Source organism: Molossus molossus, unplaced genomic scaffold (genome assembly GCF_014108415.1).
Source record: "Molossus molossus isolate mMolMol1 unplaced genomic scaffold, mMolMol1.p scaffold_m16_p_6, whole genome shotgun sequence".
NCBI lineage: Eukaryota > Metazoa > Chordata > Mammalia > Chiroptera > Molossidae > Molossus > Molossus molossus.
This window is the reverse complement of record NW_023425399.1, coordinates 87513323-87526204: the sequence shown is the minus strand read 5'-3', so window position 1 is coordinate 87526204 and position 12882 is coordinate 87513323. Positions and strand designations below refer to the sequence as shown.

The window sequence follows — 12882 nt, the reverse complement described above, 5'->3', positions numbered from 1 at the left end:
AATGGCTTACTGAAAGAAAAAATTCTAAGAGGAAGGATCCAGTAGAGAGAGCAGCTGAAGATGTAGAAGGCAAGACTATTCCTTTAACCAAGAGCCCTGAGTCAGGAGGGGTGGCTAGATGTCCAGACTGGCTTGGTGGGGCAGGAGGAAAGCTGCCTCTTCCAAGAGAAGCAATGGTGAGAAAAAAGAGAACTCGGCTTTAAAGCAGAGCAATGTCTCAAATGTGCAACTGTTTGAGTCTCAGTTCATTCTCTGGCACTGTCTCTACGGTGACACATTTATGAACAGTACTCAGAGTTCTAAAATCTGAGCAGGGATCACATTAAAAGTCACCATTGTCCTGTCCGGCCAGTGTGGTTCAGTTGGTTGAGCATCATCCCATGCATCGAGTTTGTTAGTTTGATTCCTGGTCAGGACACATGCCTGGGTTGTTAAAAAAAAAAAAAAAAAAAAATGTCACCTTTGTCCTTTTTGCAGTTAAAGGTGAAGAGGCTGTGCTAAGAGAATAGTGGACAGCATGGAACCTAGGGTATGTTGTTAATTTTGATCTACAGATTGTCACCACCTCTGTGACACCAGAGTTCTGAGGCAATTGGGTCACTGTCCCCTCCTGCTCCTTTCCCACCCATTCCTGTTGGTTTTCCCTCTCAGGGTTCTGCTCACCCCTTCCCTCTGTGAGGGCCTCCTTTCCATCCTCATAATGGCTGCCTTTAGCATAGGCTTGCTGCTGTCCACAGGGTCTGGTGCTTGGGTCACATGTTCTGGCTCCAGCGCTCATGACTGGACAAGCAAGGCAGAGCTGGGTGGAGCTGTCTTCAGGAAGCACTGCAGTAGCTGGGAGGATGCATCGCATAGGGACAAGCCCTGTGGCAATGGGATGGAGGTCCAGGAATCAGCCGCCAACGGCTGGGCCCTACCATTGCACCTTTGCTGCTTTCTTTCCACATGACTGTCATTTTCTTTCTTTTTTTCTTAAATTTTTTTTTCTTTATTGATTTGAGAGAGAGGAAGAGAGAGAGAGGACATTGATTGGCCGCCTCCTGCATGCCCCCCACTGGGGATTTGGCCCATAACCTGGGCATGTGCCCTGACCGGGAATCAAACTAGTGACCTCTTGGTATATGGGTCGATGCTCAACCACTGAGCCACACTGGTCGGGCATGACTGTCATTTTCATTTAAATCTAAGTACACTATAATTTTAAGGTAATATTTATTTTCATTTTTTCTTTTCCTGTAATAATTTTATCTTTTTTTTGAATTTTCATATTTTTTAGAACAGCTTTACTGAGCTATTCTTCACATACCATAATCCACCTTTTAAAGTGTAAAATTAGTCTTTTTAGTGTATTCAGAGTTGTGCAACCATTGCTACTAATTTCAGAACATTTTCATCACCCTAAAACAAACAAAAAGAACACACCCATATTCATTTACTCCCCACTCCCTTCAGCCTCAGGCAACCACTAATATATTTTCTCATTTTGAACATTCCATATAAATTGAATCATATAACATGTAGCCTTTCATGTCTGGCCAGATAATAATTAAATTAACATGCTTTCAAAGGTTCATCCATGTTCAAGCTATATCAGTAATTCACTTTTATGGCTGAATAATATTCCACTGAATGGATATATCACATCTTATATGTCTGTTCAACAGTTGGACATTTGAGTTGTTCCCACTTTTTGGCTATTATAAGTAATACTGATACGCATATTCATATATAAGATTTTGTATAGACATGTTCAGTCCTCTTGGGTATATACCTAGGAGTGTACTTATTGGCCATTTGTTTATTTTCTTTGGAGAACTGTCTGCTCAGATTCTTTGTCCATGTTGTCTTAAAAGTTTTTTTTTTATAATTCTGGATACAGGCCCCTTAACAGATAATGATTTGCAAATATTTTCTCCCATTCGTGGTTTATCTTTTCAATTTTTTAATGGTATCCACATTTGAAACATACACGTTTTTAACTGTGAAGTACAATTTGTCTAGTTTTTTTTGTTGTTGTTTGTACTTTCGGTGTTACATCTAACAAACCATTGCTAAATCCAGTGGTTCTCAACCTGTGGGTCACGACCCCTTTGGGGGTCAAAAGACCCTTTCACAGGGGTCGCCTAAGACATAACAGTAGCAAAATTACAGTTATGAAGTAGCAACAAAAATAATGTTTATGGTTGGGGGTCACCACAACATGAGGAACTGTATTAAAGGGTCACGGTATTAGGAAAATTGAGAATCACTTAATCCAAGGTTATAGAGATTTAGTCTTGTGTTTTCTTCAAAATGTTTTATGTCCACACTATAATTTTATTTATTTTTTCTTTACTGATTTTTAGAGAAAGGAGAGGGAGAGAGAGAAACATCGATGAGAGCATCGATTGGCCGCCTCCTGCATGCCCCTCACTGGGAATTTGGCCCACAAATTGGGCTTGTACACTGACCGGGAATCGAACTGTCGACCTTTTGGTACATGGGTCGACGCTCAACAACTGAGCGGCCCCGGCGGGGCCACACTATAATTTGAATATTATCTTTAGAGATGTCAAAGACCCTTCTGCCAAAAAGAAAACATATGGTGTCCTTTATTTGCAACTGAGCTAATCACCTAGGAGTTTCTACTTTTGCTACTTCCCAGTCATGTGGTCAGAAAGGATATTAGTTCTAAATATAGTGTGAACAAGTGGACAAAGGAATTTGAATTTGAATACAGTAGTTTAGGAATATTTGCAGAGTTTGTGCTACGTGCGTGGCAGGAAACTAGGTGCTGGGGGCATAACTGAGATTACCCAGACATGCAGAGAGCTCACAGGCTCTCTGCTCTCTGCTAATTAGAGACAATTAGCAACAGAAAGTATAGGGTCACCAGCATTGTAATAGGAGTAGCCCTCACAATGCAGTGGGGTTGGTGTAGACAGCATTCTCCAAAACCACGTGCAAAGGCCAATAGCTGGCAAGATGGTATGTGCTGAGAACTACGAAGAGCTCATATGACTGGGTAAGTGAACAGAAGAGCAAAAAGAGTTCAAGAGAAACACGTTCTGGTGAGAAGTTAGCCAGAAAGGTAAAGTATCTATCATGACCAAAGTATTATGCTAGATGCTGTGGACATAAAGGGCAGACCCAGCTCCTGCAGCCTGTGGCCCATAGTCTTAAGTTCAGAATGATGACCTCACCATCCCTCTTTGATGCTGACCCTAGTTAGTGTAGTTTCACTTCACACAACTACAAGACTAACATTAATAACCTTGGCCTCTCACAGTTTACCAAGCCCTAATGGAAGAAAAATAAGTTTTTTTGTTTTTTTTTAATCCTCACCAGAGGACATTTTTGTATTTATCTTCAGATGGAGCAGGAGGGAGAGTGGGAGAAAGGGAGAGAGAGAGACATTGATGTGAGAGAGAGACATCGAGTGGTTGCCACCCACACGACCCAACCAGGGCCGGGGACCAACTGCAACCGAGGTATGTGCCCTTAGCGGGAACCGAACCTGGGACTCTCCAATCCACAGGCCAACGCTCTAACCACTGTGCGGAACCAGCCAGGGCAGAAAAATGAGTTTTAAACTTGTAGCAACAGAGAAGCTTGGAAAAAGATTATAGTTTAAAGTATCTAAATTATTTATTTAAAGAGTTTTTTTAAAAAACAGGTTGAATACAATTCTAGCCAATCATTTAAAAAAATTACATCTGTGCCCCAGAGAAAATGTAAAACAGCTAAAGTGTTACTATGTTATGGTCTAGTATAAATTTTAAACATAGAAATAATAATAAATTTTAGACTTCACTAGAGCAAATGAAAGGCCACTTATAGTGAAATATTACCAAAGGAACAACAGAAAGCTATAAAAATGAAAAATCTGGTATCTGAATGAATTAGTATTTACTTTTGCATGCAAAATAGGAATAATGTTCAAATTTCACTCAGATACAATTATGCAGATGATTGTGGGAAAACAAGGAGACACATACTTTTTTCTTTTTCCAAATTAGCATTATAGACACCTAGAAAGAAGCAGACCTCTCTTAGAAGTATCAAGTCCCTTATGAAAGAAAATGACAAATAATAAAAGCTACTAATTAAAGCAGGAGAAAATAATATAACCACTCCATGTCCATATATATCTTTACTACTGACAAGGACCTTTCATACATTTTTGATCCTCACAAGTACCCTGGGAGGTAGGCAGGTTTTAGTTATCCATTCTAATAAGGTATTTTCTCCATAAACACTGAAGAATTCCAAGGAAAGCTTGATTTTGAACCCTAATTTTCATGTTTAAAGAGTAAATAAATGTTTTTAGAAAGCTGTTTTTCTTACTTTGGTTTCAGAAATTGCATTAAACATTTCTTTTTTTTTTTGTACAGACAGAGTGGGAGGGAGAGAGAGGAAGAGAGAGAGAGGGAAACATCGATGTGAAAGGGACACACCGAGTGGCTGCCACCCGCACGACCAACCAGGGCCGGGGACAAACTGCAACCAAAGTACATGCCCTTAGCGGGAACCGAACCCGGGTCTCTCTGGACCGCAGTCGGACGCTCTAACCGCTGAGCCAAACCGGCCAGGGCCATTAAACATTTCTTATTTTCATCATCCATCCTTTACAAAGATGATAAGAAATTTCGGAAGTCCACCTTTGAATTCTTTTTGGATTCACTCTGACTAAGTAACATTTTTAGTTGAGAGAAGTGTTTCTTTCTTTTGTTCACATTTTTTGAAGAGCAAGTAGGTGTTGATTGTCCAGATGTAGGTGTTCTGAAAAGAAACAGAAAACTACACTTAGGTATACTGACAAATGATCATTTAAAATATTCTTCCTGCTTAGCCTAAATGACAGCTACTAGAAACATTTTCTACTCTTCTGTATTATGGCCACATATGAGCAGTGGCTGTACCCAGCAGTCATTCCCAAAAACCTCCTCACTAAACAGGCTATGAGCAACATTTAGTTGGTATATTGGGTGGTTCTAGAAGCTTCTATCACACCTGAGAGAGAAGGCTAAAGAAGTGTCATTAGGTTTGAGTTCCCTTTAAGTCTGACATCAAGATTCATGACAATGCTAAGGACTTGGAAGGATCTCAACCTACACATGTAGGTACCATTCCACTGTATCTTCCCCTGAGAATGTAAGCTCCACAGGGCAGGCACTTTCTACTAATTGTATATTCCAGTGCTTTTTAACAATGCGAGGCACAGGGGAGGCCTCTAAATATATCCACCCAATAAATGTGTTCTATCCTCGAAACCCTTATCTGGGGTTTGTCATCCTGACCCCTCTTCTGCCTCCCTATGTATAAGATAAGTGTAAAATATTTTTCTCATTCCTGCATGTCTAAGAGGCCGTCTGATCTAAATACAACAAATTTTCTTTTATCTTCTTATCCAATAAAGTGGAAACTTCCATGATGAATTCCTATCACACCAAATATAAAAACAATTAAATCAAGAATATAGAGAAAACTGGCAAACTCAATTCATTAAACAGAGATAAGTTAGTCCTTTCTGAATTTTGTTATTTATATTAAAGAAACTACCAGACTCGGTTTCTCTTTAGTAACAAATGTTCAAAAATTCCTTTCACAGTTTCTATGGAATTAAATGTATCGACTTATAGCATTGAGGATTGCTAAAAATAAAACATGTGCCTAGTCAGAGTTAATTCCGTATCACTTGACAAATCCCTGTTTAGTTAGATCTCCACAGGAATTGGTTAGGGGAAATAGCAGGAACAAAGGTTGAGAGCAGGAGAGTAAACTGTGAGTTGTTCAGTTTTCCTGACACACGATCAATTAAGGCAAAGTGACACAGGCAGATACACTGGTGCCCGGCAGTGAGGGCTGGAGAGCCCTGCTGCAGCACTGCCCTGCAGGGAAAAGAGTGAGGTGCTTCTAATCAGGGCTGTGCTTCAGGAAGAGATCAGGCTAGAAAGGTGTAAACAGGAGGACTCAGCAAAAGGCGAATAAAGACCTGAACAGATAGCAGCGGTAGGGAGAAAAAGAACAGATATAAACACCATGAAAGTAGGATAGAAACTGGTGGCTACCTGGACAAGGGCCAAGGCAGTAGTTGTCAACTGGACTTGCCATTTCAGGTCAGAATGTCTAGAAGGGCATGTTTATTCACAGAATGGGGAACTTAAGAAGGATGGGCAGCTTTGAGTAGTTAGCGGTGGAGACCTGTAGGGGGATTAAGCAGATATATTTAGCAGATAGCTGGGAACAGGGAGAGGTTGCAAGTAGAGGAACATACCTGGAAGTCACGCGGAGGTGAGAATGAAAGCTATGGGAGTATATGCTACTAGAGAAGAAAAGGGTATGGAAGGAAAAAGGGGGCCAAGGCCTGAACTGCATGGCAAATTTAGGGACTGTATATAACAGGAAATTAGAAGGAATATTCAGGAGTTAATACTGGCAATTCAAATAAGTTAATGAATTAAGATACCTGAAAATCAATGCTGGGCTCTTGCCTTTGGAACCAGACATACTATGATTTAGGTTTGCAGGACTCAGAGTCTTTCTTTCTGGTGTCTTCTGGCTGAGTTTACTCGTAGGAGTGGCAGGATTGCTCTTCAATGCTGATAGGAAGCTTCTACTTTTACCATGATGTTTAACTGTTTTGTTGCATGTTTTACAAGTAATCAGCTACCATACCAAAAGAAGAAATATTTGATGTGATTTCTCTTATAATTTACTGCAATAAAGTACATGTTCATTAAATTCTTGTATGCAAGGGAGTGGACCAGGGTGAGTAACAGAGGCTGACCTTGTGGAGCTTATAGCCTAGCAGCAGGAATCAGACAAAACACAAATTTAAAATGAGAAAATCTCCAATAACAAATCAATGGCTAAACATTTGTATTTAATTTAAAACATCATTTAAAGATAACAAAGTTTCTACTTTCTCAATGTAAAATCATGTTTGTGGGGAATGGAGATTGGGAATGATACCCTTTAACACCTGGATGGTTCTTTTTTTATCCTCACCTGAGGACATTTTTCCATTTTTTTGTTCAGATAGAGTGGAAGGGAGAAAGAGGAAGAGAGAGAGAGAAACATCGACGTGAAAGGGACACATTGAGTGGTCGCCACCCACACAACCCAACCAGGGCCGGGGACAAACTGCAACTGAGGCACATGCCCTTAGTGGAACTGAACCCGGGTCTCTCGGGACCGCAGGCCAACGCACTAACTGCTGAGCCAAACCGGCCAGGGCCTGGATGGTTCTTTTTTTTTTTTTATCCTCACCCGAGGACTTTTTCCATTTTTTGTACAGATAGAGTGGGAGGGGGAGAGAGAGAGAGAGGAAGAGAGAGAGAAACATCGATGTGAAAGGGACACATTGTGTGGCTGCCACCCGCACGACCATCCAGGGCCGGGGACAAACTGTAACCGAGGTACATGCCCTTAGCGGGAACCGAACCCAGGTCTCTCTGGACCGCAGGTGGACGCTCTAACCGCTGAGCCAAACCGGCCAGGGCTGGATGGTTCTTTTTAATAGCAGTAGACATTTAACATTTTTTGCAGATGAACTCCAAGCATTTCCCCAATAAAACATGGCAAAATATTACTAAAAATTTAAATGACCCTTTCAAATCCTTAGAGATTCTGTAAATATAGGTCTAAAGTAACTTATTAAACCAATCAAATGAATTCTCACTTTTTCATACTTCTTTACTTCATTAGCTCTAGAGGTTGTTTTCTTTTCAGGATTAATTTTTCAAGAAATGGTCCATTTTCTAGATAAAAGCCTTTCTTTTGCATAACTGACTCACAATGCACAGCATTCAGCCCAGGCCTCGACAAAATTAATACAAACTAGTTTAACTGAGAAGTACTCTGATGTTCATGAGCAGATGAAAATGAAATTGAAGAGTTGCATGTATCAAAGATCTGTGTAAGTTACTTTATATTCTTTGAAGAGGCTGGATATAGATTAAATAGTCGATTTTATAACAAAGCAAAATGCATTTACTAGTCCAATACTGGTAAACTCCTAAATATGGCAGTTCAATCCAAGTTATTACTAACTGGAATCTTGGGCCAGATATAAATTGTCATAATGTCTAGTGCCCAGCAGTACCTGGTAATCAAGTATCTGATACTAGTCTCTATATAATAAACCACAAGTGATTTGATTTTGGTTGTATTCCATTTTATATCCCCAATATTTAGCATTATTTGGCATAAGATAGACCTTTAATAAAGGTTTAATGAATGAACATAAGATGCACTTACCTTTGTTGGGCATAAACTTAAACACATACTCTGACATGAAGGAGGGGATGGCTGAAGAAGTGACACTGGTACCTAATAAATAAGCTACTGTTGTTTGAAGAAAAGGACCATTAACTGAAAAAATAATTTAGTGGTAGCTGCAGTTCAGGTGAAGTCACACTGGTTTGCTCAAGAAATCCTCCAATTTGTAAAAATAATTATGCTCAACACTGAGATCTGAGAACAACTGAGAACTCATATATGGTTTTAAGTAATTGTAAAAAACGAAAATAAGCTGTACACTTGCCTAAATGGTAATCACTAGAAAATTTTATGTATATATTTTGACAATCTCAATATACTACTACAAATCTCTGAGTTATGTTCAGGCTGATTCTTAACCTCATTCTGAGTGTAAGAAAAACTCTAGTTTAATTGAAATCTTACCAATACACTTTTGGAGTCTTTGTACTTCTCCACAATTTTTGTTTCTTTAAAACTGAGTGCATAATTTCTTGCTTCTCGATTAAGAAGTTTCTGTATTCTGGGTGTCACTTTGGGCTTGGGTTTGAGGCGCACTCGAGAATTGTCCAGAACCAGCAACTGGAAACAGTATGGACATGTTCCTTCAAAAGTGCTTTTAGCGTCTAAAATTATACAAATGAAATTCACGATTCAATAAATCAGAATATTTTGTTACCTAAAACAAACTGCTAATGTTATAGATGTGAAAAAGAAAAGTATATTATTTAATATAGGCAGATATACATTATCCTTAAGCAAACTCAAAATATGAGAATTTATTGAAAAGATAAAATGGCGATAATTTATTTTACAAAACACTATAATTGTATCCATTCATTCCTTTCAGCAACAGACAGGTAATTCCCCACTCTCTTGCTCATTACTTGTACCAAGTAAAAAAGGCTGTATGTCTCATCTATTTTACAAACACATTTATCACAAAATAAGAAAGTTTACTATGACTCTGTTTCTTTTTTAAATAATTAGCACAATTTTGTGTTTTGTATTGAGGTAGCTCTCTCAATACAAGGTAACACACAACAGACTTGCCCCAGACCCTTTATGCAAACAAGAGAGCATTCACTGACCATCTACCATGCTAGGATGTAGAAACACAAATACGAAAGTGAAAGAGTTGCTCTCTTTCAAGAACTCATGTTCTTGGGCAGCCCTACACAAATAAAGATGAGACTGGTATGAACTATAACAGAATATGATGTAAATGCTCTGGAAATTATTAAACTCTGCATGGACCAACCAGAAACACTTCAAAGAGAAGGCTAGAAAAAGTTTGTCATAGATGACTATACCTTCTATCTGTATTTGGAGATGGCACCCATCATAGGTAAAGGTGTTTCAGGTAGAAGTACAGTGAAAAAGAAAGCATGGCTATAGTGGGAAAGGTGAGCATGAAGGTGATGCAGCTGAAAAGGAAGGTGAGCACACCATCTATTTATTCAATGAATATTTACTGATGAGTATATATTGGTATGCTAAGTCCTAGGGATACAATAGCACTGCAAAGAGCTAAGCACCGAGCTTGTAACTTAGCTCTGCCAAATGTAAAATTCATTCATATTTATTGAATGAGTGTTAAGTGTCAGGCACTGTTCTGGGAGCTGGAGACAAAGCAGTGAACAAAGGACAATTAGTGGAGAAAGACAATCAATATAACACCATCAAATGTTAAGTGTTGGGAAGAAAAGAGAAAGACAGGAAAGGTGAGTGGTGATGGAGCTCCCATAATCTTTAAATAAGGTAGCCAGGAAAGGCTTTGTGGAGTGACATTTGCAGAGACCATAGGAAGTGAGGGAGGAAGCCAAGCAGACATGCAAGGTAAAAATTCCAGGCAGAAGAAAGGGTACAGGCCATGACACAGTCCAGTAGTGGTTAAAGTTAAGTGAACAAAAGGGAGAGCAGGTCATACAGATAATGCTGCCTGTGATGTAAGGCTTTGTAGTCCTTTTAAAAGATTTTCACTTTTACTCTGTGATGGGAAGTCACTGGAGAGTTTGTAGCAGAGAAGTAGCATGATCTAGCTTAGGATTTTATTAGGCTCACTTTGGCTGCTAGATTGAGAATGGCCTGTAGAAATGCATGGGAGTTGTTGGGAGTAATCTGGGAGAAAGACTGGTGTCTTGGACCAGGGTATTAAGATGGATGTGATGAAAAGTGGCTAGATTATAGATATATTTAAAAACCAACAGGATTTGCTGGTTTGGGGGTGATTAACTCTAAAGTGGAGTTATTATTTGCTGAAATGGGAGGAGCTGTGTTGAGGACTAAAGCTTAGGTTTTGGCCTAATCATCATTCAAAAGTTGTCAAGAAGGCACATCTGGATATCAACCTAGAGTTCGGGGGAGAGGTCTGGGTTGGGGGGTATAATTTGTAAGTCCTCAGTATGCAAAATTTAAAAGCCATGAGCCTGGATGAAAAACTGTCACCAAGGAAGTGAATGCAACTAGAAAAGAGGTCCAAGGGCAGAGTCCCGGGACACCCCAACATTTATAGAGATTGGGGAAATTAGGAGGAAGGAGTACAGCAGATCAAGATGTACTGACTAAGATAGGATCAAGATAGGAGATGAACTATGTGATGACCTGGAAGTCAAGTGAAGAAACTACTTCGCGAAGACTGACCAATGTGTCAATGCCGCTAACAGATCAGTCAAGTTAAGGCACATTAAACCTCTGGGGGAGAGGGATTAGGGGGGCAGTGGGTCGATCAGATGTCTCTTTTGGATCATTCTGAGTACTATGCGAAACGGGGCGGGGCGATGACAGCCTGACCCACAACCGACCGGCGTTCTCCCTACCGTGTGACGAACTGTAGGCCCAGCTGTAAAAGAGAAAGAGACCCGTGAGGAACGCGGGAACCGCCTCGCCGCTCGCCTCCCGCTTCCCCTCCGTCCACTCTTACAGGAGATAGCGGGCCTGGCCCGGGCAGCTCTCTTGCAGTTTCCGCGCCGCAGCCTCAAGGTAGTGCTTCTGCCTCATCGCCACCGCTGTCTCCGCGACGTGCAGACCCGGTGACAAAAGGAGATTCCGGAAGCTGGATTCCCGGCGTGGCGGACTTTGACGTCGGGACCCAAGCTCCGTCCGGAAACGGGCGCCCTCGCTGAGGAGTTCCGGTCTCTGGCGTCTGTCCGCGCGCCGCCCGATCCTCTCTCCGCCCCGGCCCCGCCTCCGGCCACGCCCCCGGGCTCAGCGTGGTTCCCCCCAGACCCGGGCCCAGGCGGAGCCGCTTGACCCGGCAGTGGTAGCGGGCTAAGGAGCTGAGTGTCCCACCGATTCCTCTGCCTTTCCCTCCTGATAGTCTCCTTTTGATACCCCTGTTGTCATTTCCTCAGCCCATGTCGCCCCCCAGATTCGCGACCCGCTGTGTTGGCTTTGGCCAAGGCAGGTGGATGCAGGGCTGCAAGGAGACCTCCAGTCCAGCCTGCTCTGGGCATGTGCACAAGAGAGATTATCTTTCCTGTTTTCTTTTTCCGTTTTTAATTCACGTGAAATTCACCCAATATAAGGGTAACCATTTTAAGGTGGAAGATTCAGTGGTGTTTGGTACATTTACAGTGTTTTGCAAATACCAATGTTATGTAGTGCGGAAACATTTCTGTCACACTAAAGGAAACGTCATACCCGGTTAGTCGTGGCGCCCCATTCTCCCCTCCCTCCCAACCCCTTGCAACCGCTAGTCGGCTTTGTCTCTATGGATTTACCTATTCTGGACATTTCATATAAGTGGAATCATTCATACTTGTGATCTTTTGCATCTGGCCTCTTCTACTTAGTGTAATTTTCTTTTCTTTGTTGATTTTAGAGAGAGAGGAAGGGAGAGGGAGAGAGACATAGAAGCATCCATGAGAGAGAACATTGACTGGCCGCCTCCTGCATGCCCCCCATTGGGGATCTGGCCCACAACCTGGGCATGTGCCCTGACCAGGAATTGAACCAGCCATCTCTTAGTGCATGGGTCGACGCTAAACCACTGAGCCACACCGGCGAGGCCTTAGTGTAGTATTTTTGAGGTCCTTCACCTTGTAGCATACATTAAAACTTCATTTCTTTTTATGGCTGAATAATATTACATTGTATGTATATACCACATGTTGTTTATTCAGTCATTTGTTTTTGTTGTTGTTTTGTTTTTAAATAATCTTTATTGATTTTAGAGAGGAAGGAAGGGAGAAGAAGAGAGAGAGAGAAACATTGATGAGAGAGAACATTGATTGGCTGTCCCCCACTGGGGATCGGGCCACAATCTGCGCATGTGCCCTGACTGGGAATCAAATTGGTAACCTGGTGCATGGGTGATGCTCAACCACTGAGCCACACCAGCTGGGCTATTCATTCATTTTTTGATGGACATTTGAGTTGTTTCTACCTATTGGCTATTGTGAAATAGTGCTGCTATGAACACAAACATGTATTTGTTTGCGTACTTGTTTTCTATTCTTTTGGATATATACCTCGGAGTGAAATTGCTGGGTAATTCCATGTTTAACAGGAGTTCCAGTTTCTCCATATCCTCACACTCATTTTTTTCACTTTTATTTTTAATTCTAACCATCCTAGTGGTTGTGAAGGGGCATCTCATTGTGGTTTGATTTACATTTCCCTAATGATGTTCAACCTCTT

The 12882-nt window shown here is 41.2% G+C and overlaps 1 protein-coding gene across 3 annotated transcripts; it reads right to left on the bottom strand.

Annotated features, from left to right (window-relative positions):
* Positions 1-4552: 4552 nt before the first annotated feature.
* On the bottom strand, positions 4553-11302 carry CUNH18orf21 (chromosome unknown C18orf21 homolog). 3 transcript variants are annotated; one of them, XM_036244597.1, is made up of 5 exons: positions 11165-11300; positions 11061-11083; positions 8668-8867; positions 6449-6648; positions 4553-4761 (listed from the first exon to the last, which is right to left on the bottom strand). In XM_036244597.1, the coding sequence occupies exons 1-5, from the start codon at positions 11239-11241 to the stop codon at positions 4608-4610; spliced, it is 654 nt and encodes a 217-aa protein (XP_036100490.1). In that variant the 5' UTR covers positions 11242-11300; the 3' UTR covers positions 4553-4607. The 3 variants fall into 3 exon arrangements, with proteins under 3 accessions (XP_036100490.1, XP_036100492.1, XP_036100491.1); XM_036244598.1 differs by lacking the exon at positions 4553-4761 and adding an exon at positions 6077-6183; XM_036244599.1 differs by lacking the exon at positions 6449-6648 and having other exon boundaries at positions 4669-4761; positions 11165-11302.
* Positions 11303-12882: the final 1580 nt, after the last annotated feature.